General features: G+C 36.7%; 1 protein-coding gene across 6 annotated transcripts in view; it reads right to left on the bottom strand.

The window, feature by feature from the left end:
• LOC135690058 (transmembrane and coiled-coil domains protein 1) overlaps positions 1-15,873 on the bottom strand; it is a 46,994-nt gene that overhangs the window by 6,413 nt on the left and 24,708 nt on the right. For all 6 annotated transcript variants that reach the window (XM_089108722.1, XM_089108723.1, XM_089108724.1 and 3 more), the window contains 11 exons: positions 14,879-15,077; positions 10,659-10,724; positions 9,577-9,661; positions 7,655-7,691; positions 6,345-6,438; positions 5,714-5,763; positions 5,272-5,316; positions 4,894-4,988; positions 2,726-2,783; positions 1,642-1,686; positions 333-477 (listed from right to left, as the gene is read on the bottom strand). In XM_089108722.1, coding sequence (XP_088964848.1) covers positions 333-477; positions 1,642-1,686; positions 2,726-2,783; positions 4,894-4,988; positions 5,272-5,316; positions 5,714-5,763; positions 6,345-6,438; positions 7,655-7,691; positions 9,577-9,661; positions 10,659-10,724; positions 14,879-15,077 — 919 coding nt within the window. The remainder of the gene's footprint in view (positions 1-332; positions 478-1,641; positions 1,687-2,725; positions 2,784-4,893; positions 4,989-5,271; positions 5,317-5,713; positions 5,764-6,344; positions 6,439-7,654; positions 7,692-9,576; positions 9,662-10,658; positions 10,725-14,878; positions 15,078-15,873) is intronic.

Here is a 15,873-nt window from a genome sequence, read left to right as displayed (position 1 = left end):
TCTGTCAATCAATATTAGCCAATCAATGAGCGTGTGAGTAGAATCACGGCCACTGATTGGTCAGTTTTTGATTGAAAGACGGCTTAAGCTCCTTCAATATCTGTCGATTGCCTTTAATAAAAAAGAGCCCCAGATGACAGAAAGAAGAACTCCTTTCTACTGATTAGGAGTTCGATACCATGTTGACGTATTCTTGGCATTTAAGAAACCTTTAAGAAAACTTTAGTACTAGCAACAAAAAGTTAGTACTTTAAGAAACTTTTAGTACTAAAAATAACAACAAAAAGTAAGTGGCATAAAGTGGTAACATGATGATGATGATGACAATTCACCTTCAACTTCTGTACTGTGTCTCGGAGTTCTTCGTTCTCCTTCCGAAGCATCACAACTTCATTATTTCGATGTTGAAGTTTTTCGAGTTCACTGCCGACAGAATGTGTGTGCAATGATTGGGCGTTTATACTTCCAGAAAGATTCCTAAACAAAAAGGATGAGGCACTGAAAATTAAAACTTGAAAGAGAGAGGCTTTTCTCAAAATAAATAAATAAAACCATCTCCTTGCAATTTCGTATGTTTTCATATAAAAATGGCGGAAATGCTTTGTACGGAAGAGGTACTAGGAAAGACGTTTCATTTCAAAAGTATATACAGTCAAGCAAAGTTAGAGGGGATTATAACGGGGCGCTCATATCATTGCAGAAATCAAAATGACATTGTGGTAACAGGCTAGGTACTGAGCAGCACAATACTAAATGATGTTTTAATGCATGTAAAGGACAAAAATTCCACAGAATCCATTCCTAGGCCCTAGCAGGGGAGTAGCTTTATAGTGGCCCCTCGCTCAATTTTTTCTCAAAAATCAATTATAATGTATCTCAGTGGCGGCTTGCAGCGGTACTAGTGGTACCAGTCTAGCACCATTTTATTTTGAAAGGTCGAAATATTTTTGTATTGTATGATTTTGCTTTTTTCTATGATAATTGAATAAATGGTGAAAAGGGAAGAGCAGCGGAATACACCATATCTTAATTCATACCCTCCATATCTTAATTATCATTTAAAGATTGGCATTGAATAAGCCCTTTATGTACACCACGGTACTAGACTTCATTCATCCAGTACTGTAGAAGTCTGTCCCATTGTCATTTGTGACTCAACGTGACGTAAACAGTTTGTGTTTCGACAATCCAACAATGAAAAAATCGTTCGCAGTACTAGATTCCTCTTTCTAGTGATAAAATGCTGCGAGACCATTTAATCCTTGCAGGTGGCAATATCACATAACGTCAAACAAACCTAGGTATTATATGAAAACTTCGGACAAGTCATTAAAAGAAAGTTTGGTCACAATAGCTATAAAACAAAAAAATTTCCAGGGACCACGCCCATGCCCCACCCTTTCTCTAGCAGGTTCGCTCTGCTAAAAATTTTTTTTGCATTTTCTTATTCATATTTAGATGTATACATCTTCCATCAAATTAAAAATTTGAAAATAGACCTTGCTTAAAAAATACAATACATTTGAGTCTTCCACACGTAACTTAAAAGAAAGTATGCAATTGGAGATTAAAGCAAACTGCATATAAAATTAGTGCATGTGATTAAATGCATACGAAATCAAAGACACTTAAGATGCTTACAGAGGAAGGTTCGTTGTTGAACTGATACTCGATGTGTCGTCATCACTAAAATGTAGAATAGATAAAAATTACACAATTTACTTTGAATTCATTTGTAGCCTTAACTTAAAGCTAGTATGAAAATAGCGTACACGGTCATGCTTTCATATACGATGACTCGAGAAAAAACATTTTTAAATGGCATTTTGCTTTCGTTTTACAACTAACGGGAAAGTTTTCTGACACAGCGAAAGTGAAACGTCTGCAGGAGTTATTAAACCTTTGTTCATATACGAAGGTTTGTTAATGCATCGCTGCAGTCTATTCTACTTGTAAGTTTCAAGACAGTGGCGGAACGCTGTTTACGGGAAACTATGTTCGATAACCAAGGGCCCCCCCAACCAAAAGGGACCCCCAAGATATTTAACATCAATGTCTACGCTCAAGTTCGCTTTGTTTTCAACATATTAAAACGTTCTTTAACTGAAGCATGCAGCTCAGGTCTCCCTAGCAAACGAGAAAAATTCTCATTTTTGCATCTTGCTCTATGTTTAACATGCTATACACCACGTCTTGTCTAGTAGTCCGTAGATACAGTCCCTTTTTAAACTTTATTCCTAAGGGTCGCCGTTGCGCCACTGCTTCAGGTCTGATGAAAAGGGGTAGACCCAGGCCACCCTAACGCACACGCGGCTGTTTGTAATCTATGTCTCGCTTGACTACTAATAACAACAAAGATATCGCGCGATGCCTTTTTGCACCTAACTGTGAAGTGCTTTTTATTACATGGCCAATTCATACTTTGAGTGATTCTTAGCTAAGACATTCTACCTCATCATTACACCTCATGACATAATCTAATATTTCTTTACTTATCAAGTCAGCACAACTGCAGCTGATTTTTTCACTGAGGAAAATGATAAATAGGCTGAGACGCTGACCCCATTCATTTCTATCTTTCTTTGACAAGTCCCCCGTCAAGAAAGAGCTTAGATTCTTCCTGGTAAGATACAGATCTCTTCAAAGAGGCATTGCAATGGATATATCTCCTCCGATTTCGCAAAATGAAAGCAGATCTCACGAAGACATAGAAAGCAGAACAAACCTGCAACTGTTTAAATACGACTGCTCGGTTTCGTCCTGTTGCATCAAGCTACCGTCGCCTTCAAAAAAGATAAGAGACATAGGTAATGCATCGGTGAAAACGATATCTAAGTTCCGTAATAGGAAAATAAGACAAATGTTTAATAATTCATAAAAAAGTTGGTAAAAGGCTTAATATCAGCAGGTACGACTGGAGAGACTCTTTCAATTCAACTCATCTCCAATGTGTTTTATTTCTTACAACTTAACTTGACTTGCAGGTGCAGAGAACAATCGCATTCCTTAAAAGGAAGACTCTAGAATCAACTCAATTCAGATATTAAGTTTAAAAGCGGAGATTTTCCAACTTTCAACGAAACTCAGATTCCAATTGAACACGGCCATTCACATAACACAAATGCGCCTGATACCATTTTCTCTCTCCTTTTAGCTAACTAACGGGTGTCTTCGTTTACAATCTTCTTTTAAAAGAGCCATATAATTTTTTCCAGGGCTCATTTTTCTTGAATCCTACTACATAATTTGTGGCTCGACTGTTTGGAATCTTGTTTTTATTTCAACCTTGATTTCTCTATAGCTACATATAACAAAAAGGTCTCTAAGACCCGTAAAAAGGTTTCTAGCAATGTTTAACACGGTTCATTAGCTGATGAAATCTGCTCTGTTTTATCAAAATGAAAGTAAAATTTCAAAAACATACATCTTTTTGTCTTTTAATTTTTCATCTGAGGCTTGAGATTCATATTTTGGAAAACCGAGCGTTAAATTGTGTAAATATAAAGGAAAAGATTTGATAAAATATTTGTTTTCACTACCAAACTTACAAAGTCAAGCTGCTTTAATCACACGAAGAGGACATTAAATTCACATGCAAAATTCATCGATAGCAGCATAACATTTAAAAGTCCTTCAACAATTGCAGAGAGCTTTTTGAATCGAACAAGATCTTCTTCACGTAGCATGCAAAGCAAAACAATTACGTTTCCTTTTCCTCCCGACACACTGCATTTTTCGGGGGTGTGTCAGACGAAAAATGGCTTTACACAAGTTTAGGCATTATTGTATGCTTAATTTTCCTGCCCTTTAGTCAAATCCAGGGCGTTATTTTCCCCGTGACCGTGTGACCGTTGGTCATAGGAAATCATAGGTAAAATATTATCCTCACAGGAAATTTTCAACTATGAATAAGCGATTTAACAGTCTTATACACTTCACAAAAAGGTAGGTAGTTTGGAAGGAATTTAAATGCCCAAAAAAAAATAATCTCATTACATTGAAAAAGAGAAAAACTATTTTTAGCACATTTTTATCATGCTAGGGGAGCAGAAAGGGACCAGCTTCCGTTACAAAAAGTAACAAATTTCGTCTTTTGGTATGGGTGTTTGAGGTACTTTCGCATGTACATCTTGCCCTTGTTCTTTCTTTAGCTTTACACACCTGGGTTAACAAAAATATTTTCATTTTTCACATTTCATAGATGATACACAATGTTTCCCAATTTGCTTCCTTTTTATGATATACTATTTAGACCATCAACTGGAAAACAAATTAACAGCTGTCACTTTGTGAAACAATTTCTGCCACTACTCCATATTTCTAGCAAAGTTGCCCTTTCCTCTCAACAGCATAGATGATAATTTCTGTTAGATTGACCCCCTTCTCTGTAATTAAAAATGTAGATTTCCCTTCTGCACTTTTCTCCATCAGTTCAACTCATAGTCCTATCAACCATACGAGGACAATCCCTGCTTGTTACGTGTTGTTTTATCCATCTCACTAAATGGGCAGCTTTTATTCAATTGTTTTGCCATGTGACAAAAATGTCTTGTCTTTTTCCGAATTGTTTCTTGACTCAATCACAACACCACAGGTTCATCTCTTCTATACATAACTGTAGTTTTCGGAATGAACCCTTAATCAAATCGCTTCATTCCTTTTTAGTGTCTCCTGCTTAATTTAAACAGCATAATTTTTATTGGCTTTTTGAGGTATTCCAACCAAAAATTCCTAATGATTTTCACAGTAAATTTTTTTCAAAAGATTGCGGTCACAAGAAGTCTTTGAAAAAATTACACCCTGGTCAAATCTTAAACTCGGCAATATGAAAGATCCAGATCACAAGGAACGAGACGTCCGCCATACTTCTTGCTATGCTTCATATTTACATACCTGTAATGGCTGATGTACCAAGGTTATCTGCGCTGCCAGATCGACGATCTTTTTTTATAAATTTGTTCATCGATTCGATTGGTTTTGTAACCGCACTAAAAGAGGAAAGGCATTTGAAAAAAACCAACTACTAAAAAAGTTGTTCAGGATAATTGAATTCTAGCAAAATTTTATTTATGTCTTTATTACAAATATGAGCTCAGGGAGCGCAGATATCATCGATATAAACAATTTTAGAAAGTGGAGTAAGCGAATCTGTCCACTTAGTTTGACATTAGGGAAAGTTTCAAGCGCTTTAGATTCATGAGTACTCGAGGAACAAGGCATTACTGTATTTTTGGAAACTGTCAGCGACCCGTGAGTGACTGACGTACTTACCCGGAAATACTTGAAGCCCCAGCTTTAACTGCATCGTGCATACCCCTGAAAAAGAAGGCAGTGATAACTAAAAAGATAGACATTCCAATGTTTGCTTGAATATTCCACACAGTAAACGAGACATTCTCAGTTCTAACAGAAATTCAAGTTTAAGAATACCAATATTTTAAAACAGGTATAAAAGCTTTTCAGATATAGAAAACCAACAAAAAGGAGCTATGATTAAAGCTTGAGGGATGTTCCTTATAGAAACAGAAAGGTACCACTACAAGGTAGGTTTAATATATAGTTTATGCATTGAATTTTGGAGCATGTAACACAAACGAAGCATTGAACTCATTCTGTATGATTTTCTTACAGAGAGAAGTTTGTGATTATGCATGGCAAATCAAGGATTTGATTTCATGTTCAAGGGCCAAAAATACCTGAAGATTTAATCTACCTGAACATTTCCTTAGCTCTGTGTTGACTGACACCTCGCTCTTCGTACTCCTAGTCACAAAAAGGATCATAAACGGGATCAATGAAAAATCCTGTTTAACGTCCGAGCTTGGTATGCTATGTTAAATAACCCGTAAACTCCATACAAAACAGAAATCAAAATAAAGACGAGCGTAAACATAGGTAAGTGTTCACTCTAAGCTAAGCTTTGAATAGGCTCGAAAAATAAGAGACATCCTAGTACTTTCAGAAAGCTCATTCAAATTGGTTTCAAAGTAAAATGAAGTAGCATTACGTCATACTAGGATCCAGGCTTCTGAAAATTAAAAAATTTGGGATTCGGGAATTGGTTATCGGGAATCGGATATCGGGAATCGGGCTAAAAACGTCGCGGGAATTGGGGAATCAGGGGACATATTGGGTACCCTCTCCAGAGGGACGACAAATACTTGTCATGTGTTTGAAAACATCAACATTAAGGGAAACAGCGCTACCATGCTAAGGCTTATAATTGACTGAAACATCTAAGAACAACAACACGTAGATAGATATTACAGGAATTTCATTTTCGATCGTAACCTAGTACTATAAAGCCGTTCCAGTAAATTTTATGGTCACTTTAATTATAATACCTTAAGCATCTTCTGGTATTTATCAAGTTTTCGCTGCATTTGTTGAATGTTTGCATTGGTCTTCTGTTGCCTTTTCTCGAAATTCAACTTGTTTCTCAAAAGAAGAAAAAAGAAAAAATGAAAAATCTATTCAGGACCGCTCTCAGAATTGGTACAATTTCCAGCGCACGCTGCAAAAGTTAACCATTTTTGCAATACAAGATAATAATTCTAACCAGCTGGGAATCACTTTATGCTGATCAGAATAAGCTCAAATGCAAATCCCGTACGCAGCACTCTTGAGTAGCTTTGTTGCTCTCCCCACCTCAGCATATGAGCATCTAAAGGCCGAACCACTGTGTTGAAAATGATGACGTCATAATACCCATGATGATGATGATGACATCAGTGATGACGTATCATTATAACCCTTGACTTTGGATGGTGGCTACCGTCAGCAAGAACACCGTGAGACCTTTTTTATGCAAAATTTCACTTAAGTAGGTTCCAAATATTTTAAAATATAAGCATCTATAGCTTTGGCTATTTTTAAAAAAATTAGCGCCAAGAGGCATATCTGGCCTCCAACCTTAATTTCGATTCATATGTTGATTTGCCTAAGGCTAGAAGAGCTCGAGCTAATACATGTCCCCCTACAGTTGCGAGAGAAAACAATGTTATCCACTACGCCATAATTACAACGATTTCACCAGAAAAGAAAAGGCTATATCTCGGCCAATACTTGTTTTATCATATCTGTCATAACTACTTGATTAAACCTCTTTCAAAATAACACAAGTGACAAAATTACAATAAAATTGGAAAATTCTACAAATAAATTTTTATGGCGTCAGCTTTTTTATCTTGTTCAGCCACGCTTTTAAATTCAACTCAATGGTAAGTAGGTCAAATAAAATGACCATCCGTGCATGACGCATCTTATTGAAAATCACAGTGACACCCTCCCATCAAACCACACAGTAGGTTATAAAGGAAAGGGGCGACATGGAAACATTTTCATTATGGAAAACCGGATAGGAATCCGATTAACCTCGTGTCATATACGACGAGGAGTTTTTTGACCCTATCAACAAATCAAAGGTCGCCTAGGATCATGAAACGCTCTCCTACCAATATGACATTCAGCAAAACATGATCCCTATCCGGATTCGCTAAATTTCCAACAATCAAAGTCCACAGCATAATAACTTATGAGCTTATAACCTCTTGAAATGCAAAGACCTATTGCAAATATTTCAAAAATGCGAAAGAAACTAGTCGAGTAGTCAATTTTCCCAGTTAAGAAGAAACACGTGGCTGAAAATACTTACTTCTGGTTCGCACTTTCCAGGAATTCCTGAACATTTTCTGTGACAAAAAAAGCAACTGTTCACAATATGCGAATTAAAGTGAATTTTCTGCTAATCGACTATCTACAGACAAATCTTTGCCTCAACAAAATGGGCAGTTCGTCGAAAAACATAGGCAACGCTCCGAAGCAACAATAAATTTAAGCTTATCACAAGAACCCGCCTTACCATGCACGACGGATCAAGATCTTTTGTTTCTCGCTAACATAGCATAAAGGAAACACAAGTACTTGAATAGAAGCATGAAAAGGACTACCAAATTGCTAAATTAATGAACGAAAGATAAGGCAACAAAAGACCTGTGATACGAATGAAGTGATGTGGAATAGAGTTCTTAAGTAATGACGTCACAAAAATTTGTTTAGAATTTTGAAATTTTGATCTCTTAGCCTGAAAAAGCAGAGCCGAAATTACAGCGATCCATTGGCAAATTTCAAATTTTATAATGACCATATCTAACCCGTTTTGGCAGATTGACCTGGTTTTGCATATTTAAAGATATTTTGTGGAGTTCTCTATCTTACGTGGTTAAAACTAAAAATTCTGAAAATAGTTTTTCTGAAAAGACGAGATTCTGACAATCACAAATCTAAAACAATGCCGCCTTTCTCCAGCCCTGTTTTATTGTGTTTTTTAGTAATTTCCTCTACCATAAAATTATTAATATTAGCTGTTTAAAATCAACCGCTGATAATTTTTCAAATAAAATTGTCACAGTGATTACTTGTAAATCATGTGTCGTTGCCTCGTGATCTAGCGTTCAATGTCGGTTTATCGAAACCCTACTGCACTAAGTAAAGTTGATTATAACGTCAAATCAAATCAAATCAAATCAAATCAAATCAATCTATTTCTCTTAACAAATCAATCTATTTCTCGATTTTTCGTTTACAATACTTTATCTAATCTAAAATGATGACTAAGGAATATGAACGAAGAGTCATTGTTGCCAAAGAACCTTCTCTTAGCAATTACTACGAGACTATAAAGCACTATGAAAAAACTGAACAATTGAGAATAAATATTAATGGCCAAATCATACGTGCTAGTGACAACGTGAAATCACTAGGAGCTACTATCGATAATAAGCTAATTTTCTGCCAACAGGTAGAGGACCTCTGCATGGAAGTGAGCATGAAAGTAAAAGCATTCTCTTGATTGTCACGATTACTATATTGATGATAATCAAGTAAATATACTGTTCAATGCTGTTATAATGTCAAATTTCAACTCATGTCCTCTGATCTGGCTATTCTGTAGCAAAGCTGCCAACAATAACATCAATCGAGTACATAAGCAAGGATTTTGAATCCACTTTCAAAAAATTTCTATTAAGGCATGAAGATTTTACTATACACGTAAAAACCAACAGGAACTGCTCTTGGAAGTTTGAAAAACCCTCCACCACCTAAACCATTCATATCCCTGGGAGAATTTCAAAACAAAGTCTATAACTTATAACTTACGCAAACAGGTTTTATATGGCACACTATTCTCACACAATAAAATATGGCATAAACCCCCAAAGATTAAGGGCGGGGGGGGAAGCTATGCCGTGGAATACCCTTGATAATGATACGAAGAACCTTGAGTCTGTTTGAACTTTTAAAAAAGAAATGGAGACTTGGGATGGCGCCAGTTGCCTCTGTACAGTTTGTAAATAGACGTTCGTATTCCTTTTATCGGTAACTTATATATATTTATTTAGGTTTATTGTTAAAAGTTGGTGTAAATTAGTTTTTTTAGGAAGTATGAAATTACCAACTGTAAATAAATTGATGGTGATGATGCAAAATTTGCAAGACTTGGTTGGTGTTGGTAATAAAAGAGTTGTCAGATAGGAACTGTCTGGAAAGTGGAAATATGAACAGTAAAAAAGAAACCTGCTTTCATATTTTGCATTTCAACAAGTTGTTGTCGAATTTTCTTTATCTTCATTTTCAGCTTTTCAATTTCCTGGCTCGCACGCTAAAAATGAAACAGGCGATCTTGAAAAGGTATAATCATTCGTGTAATTAACTCACATGCCAATTACATGTAAATAAATGGTTTTTGTAGATAAGTCGAATTCAATAGAAACCGACACTGATACAAGATTTTTAACAGTAGAAATCACAGTGAAATCCTCTAGAATATAGAGTTCTGGGTTCCTGTCTGACCACTAAACCAGTCCCCTCGCAACAGTATCGATGCATTAAAGTAACCTGATTAATATGAAAAATCACTTCCGTGATTTGAATATGTAAAGTGGAATAAAAAAGTTTTCATTGGCGCCACATTTAGGCATGAGAAGGCAGAGGACCAGTGCGGCGAAGACACAATGCGAGTTCAAAGCTCCTTCGCAATTGCATTATCTCTTCGCCACATTGTTTTGCCGTCGCAAGCGGACATTTGCCAGTACGAATTTAGCACAAAAATTGACTTTGGAATCCATCTAAATTTTTGCAGCTCTGCTGCTGCTTTCGTTCAATCCACTTGATCGTTTACAGGGTATTTTGTGAATAGAAAGTTCTTACTTTCAACCATGACATGGTACAATGATCCCAAGAAACTTTCTGACGTTGACTCGGAGGAAAACAAAGATACGACCTTTTCATTGGACTAAGTCAAATAAATCAACCCTATCCTACACAAATCAAAGGATTTAATGGCGACGTGTGATTGCCAAAATCAGGCGCAGAAACTTCGAAAAAGACAACCTCATTTTTGCATATCTATTGATAGAACAATTCCTAAGAAAAACACTAAAAATCTTTCGCTAGCATTGAATTGTCCTTACAAAAGATTACACGCTGACGTAATAAACAAATTATTACCATGTCTCTTAAACTTCACAATGTTTACTTATTGCAAAATCTTATGGATGACAACAAAATGAATAAACCGAGCTGTGATAGTTTTATTGTGCTGGTTTGCCCCTTCTGCGATGAAATAAACATAAATTGATAAGCGGATAATGCAATACCTCATTATCAGGAGTTCCACCATCTGCTTCATCCCACATATCATACGGAGCAACATTGCCGTCAACCTAAACAAAGTAATCAATACGTAATGCACTTTGGGTGTTTATACGATGACGCTTGTTCTGATGATCGATTATGGCGATGATCGATTAGCAATGATGATTGATGATTATGATTCTAATCGATGATGATTATGATAATGATTGACACTGAAGAGCATGGTAATGATTGATGTCAATGAAAGCAAACAAATTGATACTGACATGCACCGTTGAATTTGTCAAGCAAACTAAATGAATTCTCTTTGGCTTTTTTCTGCTATTTCTGGTAGTTTGAATTTTATGGTTCTGAACTGCCACGATGACGTATACTTAAGGCCTGTTTACATAAGGTGGGCTAATTTCCATACAGGTGAGATCGTATTCGCAAGTGTTTACATGAGGGCGCGATTTATCCCACTCAGGTGGGATGGCTTCTTATTTGAAAATTGTGGGTTTTTTTAGTTTTTGGCGCCACAATGAAGAACATCAGTTTTCCTCAACAATGGCGAAAAACAATTCGAATCCCTTTCTGATCGTATGCGGCATTCTTAAGTTATGCGGTATGCTCGGATTCGTACTTCATTTCGTAGAAATTTGGATTTTGTATACGATCTATCAAAAGTATGCGATCAACAAGTTTGTACGGAATTCTTCAGAATGTTTACTTTAGCGCCAAATTCCCCTACGCACGCGTGATGACATTCTGTGAGTGGGCCAGCCCACCTGATTGGGTTTACATGGATAATTTCTATCCCACCCGACGCGGATCCCACCTGTCTTCCTCGCGGATCTCACCTGAGCGGGCTGGCCCACTCTTCACGTAAACGCAAAAACTAGTTCTCTTACTTTATCTTGGTATAATAAAAAGAAAAAACAATCATTATGCTGATTAATGCTTTAACGATGATTGATGATGATTTTGCTGATGAGTAAGTTAACTGAGAAAAAAGATCACTAAGGATGACATAATAATCATCATATAGTCAAGACGGATGCTCATGAACTCATCATGACAAAAAGCAACACAAAGATACCCCTAAAATCTTACACGGCTTGCTTCAAGGAGCCAGTGGAATTAGCAGGTTATGAAATTGTAGAAAAACAACTGTAAGAAAAGTAATCTATATTTCGACAAAGACCGCAGTGAAGGAACACATTGCAATAGAAATTTCTGAGCTGTTTCACAATAATGATTTCGAGTACAATGCGTCTGAGAGCATAGACAGTTTATAATCACTCTTTGTGCAAAGGACAAACACTGTAATGCTAATTGTTGATAATTATAAATAAAAGTAGAATAATAGTGGCTAGTTGGTCTAAGTTACAGAAAAAAGACGCTTTAGGTTTTAATGCTGCAAAGTAATAACCTATAATGAATGTTAAATGTAAGAGCAAATGTTTAGTAAAAATATAGCAGGAAGTAAAATTGGAATAAGTTTACAGATAAATATCAGTGATTCAAAATCAAGAACAACACTGACAAAAATTGGCAAAACCTTTGCAAAAAAGACAGGGAAAAAGAAGAAAGAAAATTATAAGGTCGATCTGATAAATGATCTGATATTGAGGCAGCAATTATGGATCACAGTTAAAAAACCTACAATAGCGAATCAGAACGAGTAGTATAAAATACCAGAGAATAAATAAACAACAACCATATTTCATTGAAATTAGAATAAAAACGAAGCAAACCTGTCGAAAAATTATGATTGGCAGTGATTGATGTCTGGTTGTTCGAGGATACATTTTCATGGAAAATACCTGCAGATATCCATGTGAAGAGCATACACGAGAAGGAAAATCTCGTTATGCCGAGTACCTGTTACTCCAGCGATTATTAATGAAACTGATTTAACGTGCTGACGGATTCCTTTGCGTTGGCTTGTTATAATCCTTTAATTCGAGGCCTGCACTAAAGAGGAAGGCCGGCGCAGGGGCCTGCTGAATGAAAGCAGCGTCCTTCAGTCATGGAAAGATGTTATCAGTTGACCAATCTTACAGGTTTTATGTATGATGGCAAAGTGATGTATTAGAAGCAATTGTTAAGAAAACAACAGAGTAAAACAAGCATGCCTTTAAAGTAAGCATTAAAGCAGCGGTCCTCTTTTGGTCGTTCTGTCAATTTGAGACATCTGGTGACAAATTAGACGTGACAGTCTCCCAGCTATTCGTGAGGGTATGCCTTGAAGTATATTATGGCGAGGTTAGTTTGGGTGGAAGTGTGAAAACGTTCCAAAAGAGAGGTCCCTTTTGCATCCTTCGGAAAAACTTGTTGAGACAAGCTATAACCAGTCTCTTTAAAACACAAAAAGAGGTTGATGGGACAAAAACAAAAGCTGTCCAATATATGAAGTCCTTTGCGATTATTCCGCAATAAGCAAATCTCTGCAGCAAGAGCTCTCCTTGTTGCAAATGGATGGTTTCTCGCTCGGTTTGAGCTTTGCCTTGTCAATAGCAAATGACAATAGATTTCAAGACATGGGTAAACAGGAAAAAATTGCTGGAAATCAAACTCAGCTAACAAGCGTCATTTTTTGATAAGCTGTTCTTCATCAATAATTCAAGAAATTTACAATTATATCTGCATTTCCTAAACTTAATTCACCGACAGCAAAAGATCTAAACATCTTTAAAAAAGGCGAAGCAGCAAGAAGATCCTTCATTAACTTCAAGACAAACCACAAAGGAAATCTCTCCGCGAGATCACCATTAATCTACAGAGGCTCAGAAAAGGATTTACAGTGAAATGTCAGACGTCAAGTGAAAATACTAGAGATGTCCTGATCCCATAAACATAGAGCTGCCCCTCCCCCCAAATAAATGTAACCCCCCCCCAAATAAATGTTCTAAGCGTGAGAGTGAAGGATGTTGGTGGAGTGGCTCAAAAACTATGAAAGACGAGAGAGGGTGGTGATAGGTCCTTTTTTAGGAAAATTGTTCTAGGGGGGGTACAAATCATGTTCACTGAAAGATTGCTTGTAACTTGTTTAAAAACCGATTTTCATATAGATTCTTAAAGAAAACGTAGATTTTTATCACTTGCATAAGAGAATAAATCTCGAAAACCGATGATCTCAAGATAAAGCGACGCAGCTTATATATGATTGCAACGTACTAACTACTGGAAGACTGGAAACTAAAGAGAACCTAAAGAATTCTCATGATAAAAGCAGACATGTTCTCATGATTTTGTTCCGAGCAAAAGTGAGAAGGACTCCTTGACAAAATTGAGAAACGTGACTTTCTTGCATGATGTCATACTTAACAGATTCTTCATCACGCCCTTCTATCCATGAAACCTAATTACATCAGTGACAACTTTGCAAAATGGCCCTCAAAAGAACCTGATCCACAATATGAATACTGATGTAAACAAAATACTGGGTATTTCAACTTTATTTTTTCGCTCATATCAGGTCGAAGTTCCAAGCTTCGAACAATATGACGTCATCACATTGTCACTCAGCACAGCAAGAAATGTTCCCCTTTCCAGATATAGATCCGTTTGTAAACAAATGCCAACTCAGGCCATCGACTGCCGTTCTATGTGTCGCAAATGCCATACAGCATTTCTTCCCAACTTTGATATTGGTTGTTATAGATCGCAATCTATCTCAATTACGCTGGCTCGAAACATATATACTTCTCCACGAACCAAGAAATCTCTTCAAATAAAACTCGAACGTACGCCTTGTCTCATCATATCTCAATTTATCTACACGTCTTTCCTCAACACATTTTACGCTAACACTGCCCTACTGTACTTTTATAAACTCAATTTACATTACTCAGCTAATCAACATGTCAAATCAGTGAACCTATATTTGCTTATACCGATACAAAGGTCGTACGTAGGTTTTTAATACATCACGAATATCAGTTTCCTTTACCTTGTTCACGTACACATTAACAGGAGACAAGTACGTAAATATAATATCATAACAAAACAAATTAAGCTACTTCGAGTCCTCAAGTGAATAAAGCAATATATAATTAATAGAGAAAATCATGTTGTCTTTAAAAAGCAATATATCTAAGAATATAACATAACTAAATGGTTGCTATGCGCGCTGTAGAATCCCCCACATTGGTCATAGTACGTACTGTGTTCAACAATGTCTTGTGACGTCACAAAAAAGCGATCAACAACAAGGCTTGAGGAAAAAGTGTATACTTACTGATTCATCGATGCTGATTGTGTCTATTAGAATGAACTGATCGTTTGAGTCTCCAGTGAGGCTTCGTGGTCGGCTGGCTGTTCCATCACCCAAACTGGTTTGTACAGAAAGTTGCTCGTGTTGAGCAACCGGAGCGTGACCATTCTGATTATTGTCAGACAGCGTTGTTTTGCTTCTCTTCCTGCCATCAAGCTTCAACCTAGAAGGGATATGTAACTGTGGTAAGGAAAATGCGCGTGTATCATCCACTTTTCTATATTCCCGCATTGCGGGATGAAGCAACGTATGGATCAAGTTTTGTAAACAGCTCTTTTCGGATTAACAACACTACAAAATAGCATAATTAACTGAACGAGAATCTGGAAACGTAGAGCAGGCCATCGATTGTTATCCAACGTGAAACATAAACACTGAATGAATAAAAAACAAGTGATGCCAATAATACAATTAGGCAAAGAATCATAGCCCCGTTGAGGAAATTACGCCTAGGCGATATCCCTAAAACAAAAGGTGGTTTAGCCTTCCTGTTAATTGTTCTTACGGACAGAAACTGGCAGATACAATCCTATCATTACGTATGTACAGCTCTGACGTCACAAGGCTGATTGTTCTTCACGCTGACACAGGCATGTTTACCTTGACGAGGCAAAGGCTTTATTTTTTCGCCCGGCAAGGTTTCTTGCCCACGAATTAGTTTATAAGATATGTCACAAACTTACTTTGAAAATAGGTACCTTCATAACACAAATTTTTTGTGTATTTAATAACTCCAAATGAATAGAACCGGCTTCCTAATGAGGGGCAAATCACTCTAAGAAAATCTCGCACATCTTTTGCAAAAATCCTATTGTTTATCTGAAAATCCACAGAAATCCTTTTGTTTTAGGCAAAAGCTCGGACGCTATTCGCAAGAGTGAATCGCCCCTCACTTCCTAATTCTTGATTCTTTGCAGTGATAAGAATATTAAAAAATGTAAAGTTCCTCGGGGGCTTTT

The sequence above is a fragment of the Rhopilema esculentum genome, chromosome 5 (assembly GCF_057945365.1).
Source record: "Rhopilema esculentum isolate cy_ngs chromosome 5, ASM5794536v1, whole genome shotgun sequence".
Lineage (NCBI taxonomy): Eukaryota > Metazoa > Cnidaria > Scyphozoa > Rhizostomeae > Rhizostomatidae > Rhopilema > Rhopilema esculentum.
The sequence above is the reverse complement of the archived record's forward strand: the minus strand, read 5'-3'. Positions and strand labels throughout refer to the sequence as shown.